The 15,786-nt window shown below is 34.3% G+C and overlaps 1 protein-coding gene across 1 annotated transcript; it reads left to right on the top strand.

Annotated features, from left to right (window-relative positions):
* The first annotated feature begins 829 nt into the window (after positions 1–829).
* LOC143257549 (uncharacterized) lies at positions 830–7,466 on the top strand. Its single transcript, XM_076516422.1, has 3 exons — positions 830–1,186; positions 5,236–5,710; positions 6,381–7,466. Exons 1-3 carry the CDS (start codon positions 1,145–1,147, stop codon positions 6,737–6,739), a joined length of 876 nt encoding a protein of 291 aa, XP_076372537.1. The 5' UTR covers positions 830–1,144; the 3' UTR covers positions 6,740–7,466.
* Positions 7,467–15,786: the final 8,320 nt, after the last annotated feature.

Here is a 15,786-nt window from a genome sequence, read left to right as displayed (position 1 = left end):
CGAAATTCAGAAACAAACAAACAGAGATCCCGGTGAATATTCTTAATATAAATCCTGTTTATAACGTCAGGAAAAATGTCTGAAAGTATGTTTATAGGGAGATTTCAGAGCAAATATCAAGGAAGAAATATCAGTGAAGATATCATGGCGTTAGTGAAGATAAACCCCCGAACATTATGAGCAAGAAACATTTCATGAGAAGCATTCCAGAAGAGAAATTCCAGAATAATTTCCAGTAAAATATCGAGAATAAATTAAATTTGAAACATCAGTGCATAATTATAATGATTTATAAATTGCAGAAAAAGTTATATGAGTGTATAAATCAGAAATACCAAGAAAACATGTCAGAAAGAAATCACCAAACTCTCCAAGAGAAACCCGAATTAGAACCTTGAGAGATCACAGTTTAGAAGACAACGCAGTTAATCATCCAGATCTTTGTCTAGTGTATTCTCTACTAGCTGGGGTCTGATAAAAATAATGTTCTGTAATTAACATTTCAACTTTGAATTGACTGTTGTAAGTATAAATACACCTTAATACCCAAGGCCGAGTCTTCCTTCAAGACTACGAATGCTTGTCCTATAGGGACTGATTCTTTGTTGTTGTTTTTGTGACTTCCTGTCTTCACACTACTACATACATACAAAGATTATACAATACTAAATTACATGTTAAAAGAATAAAAGATGACATAATTTAAATAAAATCTTATTAAGCAAAATATATGTATTTATTTATAGTTTTTAATAGAACCTGTGGATACTCATATTTGTTAGAAAAAGGTTAAAAATGAAACATTATTTGATTACATGAACTACAGACTTACACCCTCTAGTGTAGTTTTAACACTTCTTTTACTCCCTAAAGACTATAATGGAACATTAAGTTATATCGCGTTAAGTGCTTTCGTCGATGTTTCAACTACAGAATGAGTGATATTTTGGTGGATTATCATCGTTAAGCTAAGAGAACTGTTAAAAATATCAAAATATTGTTAAGACTTTGCCTAAATAATCGCAAAAGATTTACATTTGTTGGTTACTGTTCATGATTTAATTTAACTTTCAGTTTTACTGCTTTCGTGAAACGTGTAAACTTACGAAGTCCAAAATTTGAACGCATAAAATAACTCTAAACAATGAGAGAGAAAAATAAAAAAGTCTCATTTCCTTACAAAGTGGTAAGTCTTTGGTCGTAGGTTAAATAAATACAAAACTTTATAGAAATAGTACTAAATTTCTAGAGTTATAAGGTCAAAGTTCTCCACTTCTTAAATTAAAGTAAAATTTCAGGAGTCTCGCTGGTTCCACAGTCCAGTAAAGATATAAAGTAATTAATTGACGATTCCATGCTGTGTTTAGGCTTAACATTTGGTCTGATTTTAATACTAATAAATTTCATTGGACGATTTATTACTGCTATTTTAACACGCACTAAAACTAAAAATGTTGTTGATACCAGAACAACCGCATAGTGTTCATCGACTCATTAAACTAATAAATGAACATGGGGTTCTGAATGAAAAATTAACTGATGCAATTTTAATTGAAAATATCCTTTATGTTTCAAGTTTATTACTTGTAACTTAAGAAAATGTAGATACATGTAGTATTCGTTTAGCCAAATAATTAGGCTTAACTTTTTAAAATCTGTTTAGCCATAGATCTAGGCTTACGTGACTTATTTGTTATTAATCTCTCACTTAGAATATGTAATCCACAGATCTAACAAAGTTTTAAAACACCAAGAAAACTATAAATTATGCATTTAGTAGCCCGAAGCAGTTTTCGCTACGGTAGGATTTGTCCTCTTATAAGCAAGAGCGAAGTCAGCACGAAATTGACTGTTTTCGTATTATAATTGATATGCTAAACATTTATAATTAGTCGAATACAGTTTGAAGTTTGAATTATAACAGTTAATACATAATCCATATTTTACATATAAATTAGTAAGATATATAATATTCTGTGTACGGTAGTTTTCTGAAGTTGAAGTTTAAACGTTACACTTGGATTTTTTTAGGTTAATTATTAAGCCTAAATTCTTCACCTGTACAAATGCTGAGTAACTAAGTTTAACAAGCATGACGAATCTGTAATATGTGTAATTTTCATTTACTTAATTTGTTATGCTACTTTATTTTTCTTGACAAAAGAAAGATAAGTTGCATTTTTTATAATACGAGTTATTTGTTGGTGTTTTTATGGTTTGTTTTAAGCGCAAAGCTAAGGAATCGACTACGTGCGCCATTTCCACCGTAGTTATGGAACCCAAATTTTAGTGCTATAATTTCTTAAACTTACTACTGGGAGAGTCATTGGGAGACCTTATTGGCGGTTTGTCTATTGTCACGTTCTTTACATTAACCGATTAAAAAAGGGAAACTCACAAAATATTTATCTAATGTTTACGAAAAATCGGACGCCATTTTCAACAACAGAAATAAAATGTTAATGAAGGCGAATTTAAGTCAGTATAATACACTGTTTGGAGGGAGGATTATTGGATAAATAAGTCAGTAAATATATTAATATATATATTAATCAAATGCAGGAAAGAGGGAGTGTTTTGAACCTCCCAGGTATACAAGACCTAATTACCAATACGTGGAACGAAAGTGACTTCTGTAATTTGGATTGCATACATGATGGGGATAACCCTAAATATCTCCCAACAACTGATATATGTTAATAATAAATATTTAATACGGCCACCTAACGCTAGATTAAGAAACCCCATTAGCTTTAGGTGATACGGGAGCACCGACAGGGTATTTACGTAAAGGCTGTCGATTAATGTATATGTGTAAATACGGTACGTGTGATACTGTTCTCCACCTTCAGGACTGTGGAACACCGAATAAAGAAATGTGTTTATTCACACGAATATAAATGCAAATACCTACATGGTGATTGCCCTGAAAGGGGTACTCTGACGTTGTATTTAAAATCGTATTCCTCTGAAATAGCTTCCAGAAAGCAAACATAAACAATATAGTTTAAAGCACAGCTCCTTTCCTAGATTGTGAAATCCCCTTAACAGAACTAACGCAGAAAATAAACAGAACGTTAAGCTGTCCATTCATCACTGTTGACAGTAACCCCAAGAATTTCAGTAGGTTGGCTTTATACTTTCTTTGAAGTTTTCAATTTTGTCTTTTATTCATAAACAGTGATTATAATGGATAGCGTTTGGTTTGAATCATTTGATTTTCGAGGTTTTGTAAACGTCATTCTTTTCGGTAAAACACAGAACTCTTTGAAACACTTTGTCCTTTTCTTGAAGCATGGATTATACATCTATATCATCACCTCAGTGGGATGTTGTATTAACAGCGTTAGCATCATGACATCTCTTCGTTTTATCACAAGATGATTAAGTATTTACTGTATGAATCTTAATTTTTCACATCCAGAAGAGTTCTTCGAACTACCAATATTTTTCGTCTTTTATTTTCTTTGAATTTTCTGTCTCGTAAATTTTGTTTCTCTTGACCTTCCAACTTTCATCTCTGCTAGCAGAGTTTCAGTAGTTTCTCAGTTATCTTAAATTTTAGTCAAAATTTTATTTCCAAAATAACACTACTTCTGATACAAGTGTTGTAACATACTGCATGTTTTTGGATTATTGAATGATAATACCTTCAAGCCCAGTCCAGTTAATTAATTAATTTATTGTCTTTTCACGTTATTGGATCAGTCCCATATTTTTCTGACATTGTGAGATGGCTGTCGTGATGTTATTCATAACATATTGTCAAGCGACCACTTGACTCTTCAAGGAGAAAATGTAAGAACTTAAACCCACATTTTATTTTCTCAGGAAAATTTTAATTTCTTCTTTAAACCATTTTAAACTGTTAATCTCCACCACAATTCTTGAAAATCCGTTCCATAAGCTAATTACGCTCTTACAGCTGTATGTACATGCGTGGTATTGTACCTCATGGCTCTTTATGTATGTGTGTGTGTATATGTGTATATATATATATATCGATTTGAAGTGAAGTTGGAAGTGGGAATTCTGTAAATATCCACTTAACGTCAATACAACAGTCCAGGACAGGTACACATCCTAGTGGAATTATTCCAAGTTCACTGGACTTAGCATAGCCAGGTGGTTAAGATGATTGACTCGTAATCTGAGGGTCGCGGGTTCGAATCGTCGTCACCCCAAATATGCTCTCCTTTCAGTTGTGAGGGCGTTATAATGTGACGACGGTCAATTCCACTATTTGTTGGTAAAAGAATAGTCCAAGAGTTGGCGGTGGGTGTTCATGGCTAGCTACCTTCTCTCTAGTCTTACACCTCTAAACTAGGGCGGCTAGCGCAGATAGCCTTCGTGTAGCTCTGCGCGAAAATTCAAAACAATTCACTGGCCCCAGTTGTAATAGAAAATTATAGAATCTCACAAAATGAGTATAATATTAACAATATATATTACCATTTAATTATAAAAATAAATGTTCACTAAAGATATCGGGGTTACTAGTGGAATCATTCATTTGCTAAAGATATATCAGGGTTAATAGGATAATTATTCCTATAATGAAAGAAAGAGATGCCAGTATGAACTTTGAAAAGCTTGGTTGATTTATACCTGTTTGAGTGACATGTTAGTTTATTATTGAAGGCTAAGTTGTAATAAAATTTTGTGTAATCCAGAATCTTCAGTTAATAAGTTAAAGTACAAGAGCTAAAAATAGTTAATTTGCCCTCACTACTATATATAAATCAATGTAGGTTAAATATCTCCTCTTTAACACTTATTATAAAGATAAACTCTTTAAAAGCACTCACTGTGGTAGCGGTATTTTCTTGCAGTCAATAAATAACAAGGAATGGTGGCATCCAGCAGAAAAACCCCATGGCTGCTAACTGAACCTGAGCACACTGTTGTTCTGGATGCGTCGAAACCCAATCATATTTTACCAAAATGGCATCATAATTGCTTATAAAACAAATGCCATACATTTTGTTCATATTGAAATAACACATGGAATGACAAAAGACGACTGTAAACGGGTCATTGGACAATCATATTGATATACACTGTTTAAAGGGGTTGGTTTGCCTACATATTTTAAATTTATTCATTACTGTTTTAGAAAATTACCGTTGAATTGTTTCAACGGGCATCTGCTATTTAATAATATATTTTGATATCTTACAATTTGTTGCTAGAATTTTAAATCATTTGGATTAAAATTCTGTGGCCTTCCATCAGGAAAGTCCAACTCTAACCAAACTCAGAAGACAAAATGGCGTTATCTTTGGTGTCGGAAATCCAGCTTTCCAGATAAACAGAGAACAGAAACCAGAGGTTCAGGATACCCCTGTTGCTGCTAGAAATAACAATCGTATAAATCCAGTCTGTCTGTCATCTCGTGTGTCTTCTTGGATAGCCACTACTCCACCTCCTGGGTCAAACAACGCCTCACCTCTTGGCCAATTCGAACTCTTCGTTGGGCAGTGTTTGCCAGAATTGAAAACCAATGGGGTAAAGGAGCAACGTGGACAACCGATAAGACAATGTTCTTCAAGGACGCCACAGAACATTGTGCTCAGCTGTCCTGAGTCCGGTGGGAGTAAACAAGTGACTTGGAATTCCATCATGGATACTCCTAACAACAAGACTTCTTCCTTCAAGAAGCCAAGTGGAACAGAATCCACAGAGTCGTGGGTGTATTACAGCAAACCAGGTACATTAAATTTATTTTATCTTATAACATTACACGGACATGTTTACGTGGTTCGTCATAGTATAAACATGCGAGTTAAGTGTACTGGTTTCGTGGTTCGTAACCTGATAGATGAAACTTTCACAGCTTAAACATTTGCAGTGTAAGTTTTGTACTTAACAGTCTGAGTGATCATCTGGTTTCAATGTAGGAGACTGTGAGTTGTTTTAAATTATGAATTCATTTCAAAACCGACTAAATAAATTTTGTTGCTATCACCTTACGTATACGAAGTTATATTTGTATATCCATAAAGTTCAATTTTATTGGTAACCTGATAGATGAATGACAATAGTATTCAAGTTAGCCACTTTGATGACCATAGTATTAAGTTAGCCACTTTGTTGACAATAGTATTAAGTTAGCCACTTTGATGACAATAGTATTAAGACTTTGATGACAATAGTATTCAAGTTAGCCACTTTGATGACAATAGTATTCAAGAGACAACTTTTCTTTTTGTTGTATGTTTTCATAGATAAATGAAAACGTCTTTTATTATGTCGTAAATAATTTTGTCTGTTTATCACGTTAATGACCTTTGCTCTACATTTTCTGATTTATACTCCTTAAAGTTCATCGTACATCTTGTGTGGATCACAGTAAGAAATAATTTAATATTTTTTTACAGTTCTTCCACGCAGAAGTACTCTCACCAGAACCAACTGCGATTCGTTGTTGATTGGCCATCAGAAAAGTACAGAGATAAAACTGTGTACAGCTCTTGTAATAATTATTTCACTCTTATGTGTACTTGGAATAATAGGTTCTGTAGTCGGAATTCTGTACCTTCACCTTATTTCAAAAAATATTTTTCTTGACGACAAAACAACAAACTTGGTGTCAACTGTTGAAAAATACAACGTATCAACAGAGGTAAATAAAAACGGAATAATGCTGAAAACTTTTCCACCAGAAGGCGTTCAGAGCCCTGATACAAGTGCTTCGTTTTCAAAGTCTACAGCGGAAAACCCAGATACAACTCATTGATTTAGTTAACGCAGAGGAACTGAATACTAGTTAGGTTCACATGTATATACCCAGTAAGTACCTTAGGAAATATCGGCCTTCGTCTTCCATGGTAACAGGATAACTTCCGGATCTGTTCCCACGTTCAAGAAGACGATTGTCAGCAGTCCTAGAAGAACGTATAAAAACCGACATACTGGTGGTTCTTAACCAAACGTGTATTTTCTCCTCTGCGGAAGTACAAAGAGGAAACACTGAGGTTCCGGTTTGTAATGTAGTTTACTGATATTAAATTTATCAAAGAAGTAAGGAAGAAAGTTTTAACAAATACTTTACTTGTTCGTTAATCTAATTCAAAATGGCGTTACAAGGAACTTAATACTGTCATAACTATTTTAATTTAAAATAATTAAATTAATAAAGCATAAAAAAACGTAAGAGCAGTTCCTAGAAATATCAGCGTGACGTCGATAAGTTAAAACTATAGTTAAATGGTGGTAAAATAGTCTTAAGCGAAGCGTTAATGTTTAGGGAACTATTTAAGTCGGAAACGTTTACAGGTATAATTGATATTAAGCAAAGAAACTCCAGTTGTTTCAATGGGTATTTAGGGTGAGATAACATCCTTGTTACTGTAACGTAATAAGAAACATTCTGTAAAACAATATATTTGCAATTTTTAAAGTTTTGTTTCGTTTAGTTTTGTATGAAGCGCATTAAATAATAAAGCTTAGTGTTTTTAAACTGATGAACAGTGTATAGGTATTTGGCTACTAAAATAGTTCAGGGTACCCTGACCTTCAGGGGTCAAAGTCAAAACTTTCATGTTTCTGATGGCAAACGTTTACATTTAACAAGTCTTAAATAGGCTTAAGATTAATATTCACTGCTGACGAGAGTAGTTCATAACACAATAGAAGGATGTCGCTACGTTTACATTTAACAAGTCTTAGAAAAACATAAATAGGCTTAAGATTAATATTCACAGCTGACGAGAGTAGTTCGTAACACAAGAGAAGGATGTCGCTACGTTTACATTTAACAAGTCTTTCAGAAAGACATAAATAGGCTTAAGATATTCACTGCTGACGAGAGTAGTTCGTAACACAATAGAAGGATGTCGCTACGTTTACATTTAACAAGTCTTAGAAAGACATAAATAGGCTTAAGATTAATATTCACAGCTGACGAGAGTAGTTCGTTACACAATAGAAGGATGTCGCTACGTTTTGTTCCTATAGTATCTAAGCCTTTTCTGTTGTAAAAATATAGAAATTAGCCCGACGAATATAGGGAAAGCCTTTAAATTGTAAAAAAAAATCTACCCATGCCATTCACCCTAAACATTTCAGTTAAAAAAACACAAGAATGCTTTTAACTTATCGATCTGCCACAAGAAGCAACAAATATTTTATAGGTTTCCAAAACGAAGCCTCACGAACCTATAAAGATGAAGACCTTACTGACATACAGTATACAATGTTAATTAAATAAAATAAATGTTTGATTCAAAAGTTGTGTATTTTTAATGAAAGTAATAGCTATGTACAATTTCATATTAAAAACTGGGAATTTAATTATATGGAATCACTAAAGAACTCGGTACTGATTGCTGTGTAAATAAAGTTATTGTTCAAAGGACCCTAAAGCAATGTGTTCTATATAAGTAAAATTAAAGATGATATAAACAGTGTGTATGCATTTGAGCCTGAAGTATCTGCCCTCTAAGTTACCAGTTACAAATATTACGTATATGGTAGATCATTGTTATATTGGATATTTCACCGTTGTATTTTGCTAATGTATTGTGCACGTCATATCCCCCTTCGAATACAGCAAAACACAAACTACAAGACTCAATCTCATTGGCAACCCATCCATCTGGATACAAAGTCTATCCAACCGTCCATGGTAACCAGACAATCATAAGAATATTAAAAGGTTATTAATCCAATCATCTATAGTAACCAGACAATCATATGAATATTAAAAGGGTATTTATCCAATCATTTATGGTAACCAGACAACCATACAAATATTAAAAGGATGTTAACTCAACCATCTATGGTTACCATATATAATCATATGAATATCAATAGGATATTAACCCATGGTAACCATTCATGATGTTAGAAAAACACATAGGTTTAAGAAGTCTTGATGGAACTGAATGAAAACCCTATAACCTGAGAACTTTCGAGAGGTGGGCCTTCATTCTTCAGAGGCAAACTGTAACCAAGCAGTCATTTTGGTGGTAAAGAAATTAAACCATCAAACCATGGTAACTATAAAACCATCTGAATTTAAAGAAGAAATCGGCCAAATACCGTATTTATTGTGTGACATAAATTGTAGCAACAACAGTAAGGTTTATTTAATCATGTACCCTTCACTCTAAATGAAGCAAATACGAAATGCATAACGTAAAACAGGTAATGTGTTTGGAATCGATGTTTAGAACAAAGATATGCAATTGGTTATGTGCACGTTGAGGAATCGAACCCTGAATTTCAGCTTTGTGACTCCAGAGACTTATCGCTTCTCCATAGAGGTACTATGAAAACATGACGAACATACCAGTTTCTAGTGAACACTTCTCTGTTTTATCGTTATAAATAGTTTAATAATGTTTAGGTTCAATTATTTTTATCATTCAAAGCTTACTTTAAATTATCAACATTTAGTTATTATACATGAATATTTACATCAATAACACAGACCTGCTATAGGTTTATTATCTTCAAAGTTTCACGTTTTGTATAAAATTCCTGCATGTTGAATCCAAAAGTGATATTCATTTTTCTGTATCATGTATAGACTTTTCACAATACGTTATGTACACTTACGTAAGTAAATCATTTAAAATCAGGTCACATCGTTTTGTACTTAAAAGTTTAATCACTGGCTATAGATTTTTATAGAACAATCGCGACGTGCGAGTTGTATCGTTTGTTCTAGAACCCACGAGAAACACCCCACTATTATATAATTGGTTAACAGGGCGCATGACGTGTCATTTCTGGATCGTATTTGTTTGTGTGTGCACTTTGACACTACTTTTTTAAATATTTACTCATCACTATGACAACGAAAGGTTGTATGAGTGACCCAACCATATTCTGTTATATTGGTGGTAAATTTGTTGTATAAAAGCAGACAAAGCATCACAGAACTCATCAAAAAACGTATTACATATGTTTTGAAATCAAACCTGGACAGAACCAAATCATGGGTTCTACACAAAGTGAACCTCGTTTGTGCCGACGAGTCGAAACAATAGGATAAGGGTAAAAAAAAATTATCTTTTGGAATTCCAAGGATCTGGTATGAATCAAGAAACTAATGACATGACTGCTGTTCTTGTTCATGTAAGATGCAAGGCTATAAAACTTGAAATAAAAAAAAAATTATCTGAATCTTCAATCTGCGATAACACTGGTGCTCATGGACCTAACGTACCTTTTCTTCAGTGTTTGTACTTTTGTTAACAAACAATAAAAAAACGTTCATTCTAGTAAACGAAATAATAATACAAGTAAGAGTTGAATAATAATGTAAGTAAGAGTTGAATAATAACATAAGTAAGAGTTGAATAATAACATAAGTAAGAGTTGAATAATAACATAAGTAAGAGTTAAATAATAACATAAGTAAGAGTTCAATAATAACATAAGTAAGAGTTCAATAACAATGCAAGTAAGAGTTCAATAATAATAATACAAGTAAGAGTTAAATAAAAACGTAAGTAAGAGATAATAGTTTTTGAAAGCTGAATTGTGGGAAACCAAAACAACTTTTATGAAGATCACATTCTCAAGCCTGGAAATTATTTAATAATTATTGGACATCTGCTCACAAGAGGACGCTTCTGTCCGAGTAATGAATGGTTAGACTAACAAAATGTTTTTGTTAGGACCAAACTTCAATGAAAATTGGAGAATTAATTGCCTGTGAATATCTAAAGAATTATAAATACATTAATTTTAATATAACTACAGTAATAATGGAAAACAGTGAGGAAAACAATTGTATTTATGAAAAGGCTGTTAACAAAGATGGTTATTTCACAGTGACAACATATGATCCTACAATTCAGTTTATTAAGACCATAACTGATAAACTTAAAAACTATAAAATAAACAAGGAAATCTTTGAGACAAGCTTTTCCCGGTAGATTTTATCTCTTACAAAAAATACACAAAACATATAATCCTTCCCACCCAATATTTTCTGATATAAACATGGCTACTGTCCACTCTTGTTGACCAACGCGTAAAATGTATTCCCTGTACCGTCCTTCTCACATACCACCCACTTTCTTAACACCATAGAAGATATTAACACTGACGGACAGTTACTACCCAGTAGTCTTATTTGTACGATGGATGTTTCTACCAACACTCCACACGATGAAGAACTAGGATCTCTGAGGTCTACATTAAACCTTTCTAACCAATGAGAACCTCAAACAATAACCAGTCTGCTTTTATCTGTGAACAACTTCGAATGTAATAACGAGCTTCACATTTAGGTCAGGTTCAGCAAGGCCACGTGGTTAGCACTCGACTCGTAATCTGAGGATCGCGGGTTCGAATCCCCGTCAAACCAAACATGCTAGCCCTATCGACCGTGGGGGCGTTATATGTTACAGTCAATCCCACTATTCGTTGGTAAAAGAGTAGCCCAAGAGTTAGCGGTGGGTGGTGATGACTAGTTGCCTTCCATCTAGTCTTACACTGCTAAATTAGGAAAGGCTAGCGCAGATAGCCCTCGTTTAGGTTTGCGCGAAAATTCAAACCGAACTACACATTCAGGTTAATGGTACTGCATTGAGTATCAAAATGGCTTCTAGTTATACCAACATTTTTATGGCTCATACTGAAAACTAACTATTACAACTCATCCCCGTTAAACCTCAATTGTGGAAACATTACACAGACGACATATTTTTTCATTTCGACAGCCAGTATTAAATCACTGAAAGGTTTTATCAGACATGTAACTCTTTTCACAACACAATCAAGTTTACCTGTGATTACTCGCTACACAGATTAACTTTACTGACGTCACAGTTTTTATAAAAAACGGAATTTTACGCACTGACTTCTGCAACAAACCTACAGAGAGACCACAATACTTTAAGTTGTCACCCTGTCATTCTAAATGAAACACTACCTAAAGTCAAGTTCTTAAAATGAAGAAAGTATGTTCAGATGAAACAGACTACAGAAAACACATCAAGTGTGTATAACAAACCATGTTATGTTCAGGTGAAACAGACTACAGAAAACACATCAAGTGTGTATAACAAACCGTGTTATGTTCAGGTGAAACAGACTACAGAAAACACATCAAGTGTGTATAACAAACCGTGTTATGTTCAGGTGAAACAGACTACAGAAAACACATCAAGTGTGTATAACAAACTGTGTTATGTTCAGATGAAACAGACTACAGAAAACACATCAAGTGTGTATAACAAACCATGTTATGTTCAGATGAAACAGACTACAGAAAACACTTCAAGTGTGTATAACAAACCATGTTATGTTCAGATGAAACAGACTACAGAAAACACATCAAGTGTGTATAACAAACCATGTTATGTTCAGGTGAAACAGACTACAGAAAACACATCAAGTGTGTATAACAAACCACGTTATGTTCAGATGAAACAGACTACAGAAAACACATCAAGTGTGTATAACAAACTGTGTTACATGGATGATATAAAAATACTGAAATAAAAAAAACGAATTGAAAACGCTAACAATACTCATCCTAAATTAGAGTGATACTAAACTTTTAAAGATAATTCCTCTTATTTTAACCTGTCAATTTAAACTCAGAAACGTTTCACCAATTCAGATAAAAAACATTTTGATCTCCTATAGCTCAACGATCGTCTTAAGGAGATATTTCCTGAACTTCCTGTTGTCTCTAAAATATGTCTTTGTTCACACAAAAGAGAATTACATCCCACCCAAAAATGGTTGTCGTCCATCCAATAAAACCCGTTGTTAAAACTGAAAGTTCATAAAAAACACTGACTCATTTTCCGACAAATACAATCAAAGAAACTTTAAAGTATATAAACAATCACTTGTGAAACACAAAACACCTTTTATCTTATACAGTTTACAAAATTCAATGACCAGTATGTAGAATATACATAAAAACACTTTCAGGAAACGATCAGACAATCATAAATCTTCTATTTACAACTAAAGACATTTCCCGGCCACATGACGCTTTAACAAACCATTCCATTTATCACGTTACTGTCACTGGTATTGAATTTAAAACTAAATCAGATAGAGGAATAAAAGCAGTTTATAGGGTTGTTAACCTAAACACTGTTCAACCTGTTGTAATTAATGTGGATCATGGAAAAACTGATCTCCGGTCAGTGGTTTCATCTCTGTCAGAAAAATAATGTATATTCTTTGGTTATTTCTTTCATCTAGCGTGAACACTTAAGTTCCTCAAACTCATTGTTTCTTTACCTATTTCTATAAAATGATCAGTATAACATATCTTTATTTAATCAGTTTCCAGGTGTCATCTTAAGTATAGTTTTATATATGCGAGGGCTGTTCAAAAAATACGCGGACTGTTGAATTGCGCGGCTCCAGTTGGTTCTAGGGGAATCCGCTTGGTGTCGCTAGGTTTGCACAAATCAGCTGATTACGACGCCATTTCCCGATTGCAGGTATCTTCATTTGTGTATTAGCTACGCGGTTTTAAGTGAAGTGCGATTTTTTCGTTTGGCGGATTTCAGAATGAATGACCTGAAGGAGCAACGAATTGCTGTGAAATTTTGTGTTAAACTTGGAAAATCTGCGACTGAAACTTTTGCTATGTTTAACGCGGCTTACAGTGATGTTGCTATGAAGCGTACGACATGTTTCAAGTAGCATGAACGTTTTAAGGATGGTCGACAGTCCTTTGAAGATGATGAGCGTCCTGGACGTCCTTCCACGTCAACTGACGACCCACACGTCGACAAAATCAACACCCTGGTGCGGGCAAATCGACGTCTGACTGTCAGGGAGCTTGCTGAAGAGTGTGGGATATCAGTTGGATCTTGTTACGAGATTTTGACCGAAAAATTGAAGATGCACCGCGTTGCTGCAAAATTCAGCCCTTAGAACTCGTGAGTTTTTGGCCAAACACTCGATCACTGTTCTTCCCCACCACCCCTACTCACCTGACCTTGGTCTTTGCGATTTTTTCTTGTTCCCCAAACTCAAAAGACCCTTGAAAGGAAGAATATTTGAGACGATTCCCAAGATTAAGGCAAATGCGACGAAGGAGCTGGAAGACATTACAAAAGAAGCGTACCAGGACTGTTTCAACAAGTGGAAACACCGTTGGGATAAGTGTGTGCGTTGGGGAGGAGAGTACTTTGAAGGGGTCCCAGACCTGTAACTTGTAAATATAGTACATTTTGTTTTATGACGTCAGTCCGCGTATTTTGAACAGACCTCGTATGTGTGTGTCACCTGTTGAGAGGGCAATAAGGTTTCCGATTTGACAATGCTAAAATTAGGGGTTCGATTCTCCTCGATGAACAAAACAGATAGTCTGATGTGCCTTTGTTGAAACAAATATAAACACACATATCAGCCACCTACATTGTACCGGAAATGAGACAAAAACAATACATATACTAAAGAGTTGCTGAAAAACCTAGTGACTTCCACGTCACTCAACTCTCCCTTTATACAGGACATGTTCGATTACACCACAATTTCCTGTTTGCCCTTGAAGAAGAAAGGTCCACCCTTGGAAAGCACTCGGGTTATGGGTTTTTATCACTTCTCTGACATTATACATTATGAAGACACCAATAAGATAGTGGTATTTAAAACCAAAAGTAAATTATACTGAAGTTCGGGAAGTTCCTATGTAAATTATATATAGTTTGTTACAGTTTCATAAAAAACATTGTAAATAATACATAATAAAAATACATATAATACATAACGTTGTAAATAATACATATTAACATTGTAGCTGCACATATTAATATCGTAAGTATACATAATAATAACATTGTAATTACGAGTAACTGCAAACACATTAAATGTGTAAAAATAAGGTAATTGGGACACTTAACTTTACCCTCTTCTCATTAGTAAGAGGTAAGTCTGAGGGATTATAATACTAAAGGTCAGAATTTAAATACGTGCAGTATGGATATTATATGTAGCCTTTCTGTTGCTTTGCACTGATCAAGAAACGACGTATCCTGACGGACCAGTAACACCATCTGGTGTCGAGAACACACTTCGATGTGAAATATAAGCAATTATGTGGAAATAATAAGTTAATGAGTATTGTTTGGAATAGTAAGCACAAAACTATACATTGAGCTCTGCCAATCACGGGTATCGAAACCCAGTTTCTAGCGGTGTGAGTCTGGAGACATACCGCTGAGCCACTGGGAACACGTAGTTTTGTAAAGTCTGTTTAGTTTAATTCATGAAGTATAATTAAACTAGTGTTGAAACTTTCATTTTTGAATTATTTTTTAAAATGTTCTCTACACATTCGATAGTATAAATGTATCTCAGAACGGCTGGTGCGGGTAGTAACTCTACACATTCGATAGTATAAATGTACCTCAGAACGGCTGGTGCGGGTAGTAACTCTACACATTCGATAGCATAAATGTACCACAGAACGGCTGGTGCGGGTAGTAACTCTACACATTCGATAGTATAAATGTACCTCAGAACGGCTGGTGCGGGTAATAACTCTACACATTCGATAGTATAAATGTACCTCAGAACGGCTGGTGCGGGTAGTAACTCTACACATTCGATAGTATAAATGTACCTCAGAACGGCTGGTGCGGGTAATAACTCTACACATTCGATAGTATAAATGTACCTCAGAACGGCTGGTGCGGGTAATAACTCTACACATTCGATAGTATAAATGTACCTCAGAACGGCTGGTGCGGGTAGTAACTCTATAGTAACTCTACACATTCGATAGTATAAATGTACCTCAGAACGGCTGGTGCGGGTAATAACTCTACACATTCGATAGTATAAATG

Source organism: Tachypleus tridentatus, chromosome 1 (assembly GCF_004210375.1).
Source record: "Tachypleus tridentatus isolate NWPU-2018 chromosome 1, ASM421037v1, whole genome shotgun sequence".
Lineage (NCBI taxonomy): Eukaryota > Metazoa > Arthropoda > Merostomata > Xiphosura > Limulidae > Tachypleus > Tachypleus tridentatus.
Note: the sequence above shows the minus strand (reverse complement) of the source record. Positions and strands in the feature narration are given on the sequence as shown.

Bases quoted from the DNA above. Each gene is read 5' to 3' on its own strand.
- LOC143257549 (XM_076516422.1), top strand. From the start codon at position 1,145: ATGAGAGAGAAAAATAAAAAAGTCTCATTTCCTTACAAAGTG. The intron at 1,187-5,235 runs GTAAGTCTTTGG...GCCTTCCATCAG, and splicing joins TCTCATTTCCTTACAAAGTG to GAAAGTCCAACTCTAACCAA. The intron at 5,711-6,380 runs GTACATTAAATT...ATTTTTTTACAG, and splicing joins GGTGTATTACAGCAAACCAG to TTCTTCCACGCAGAAGTACT.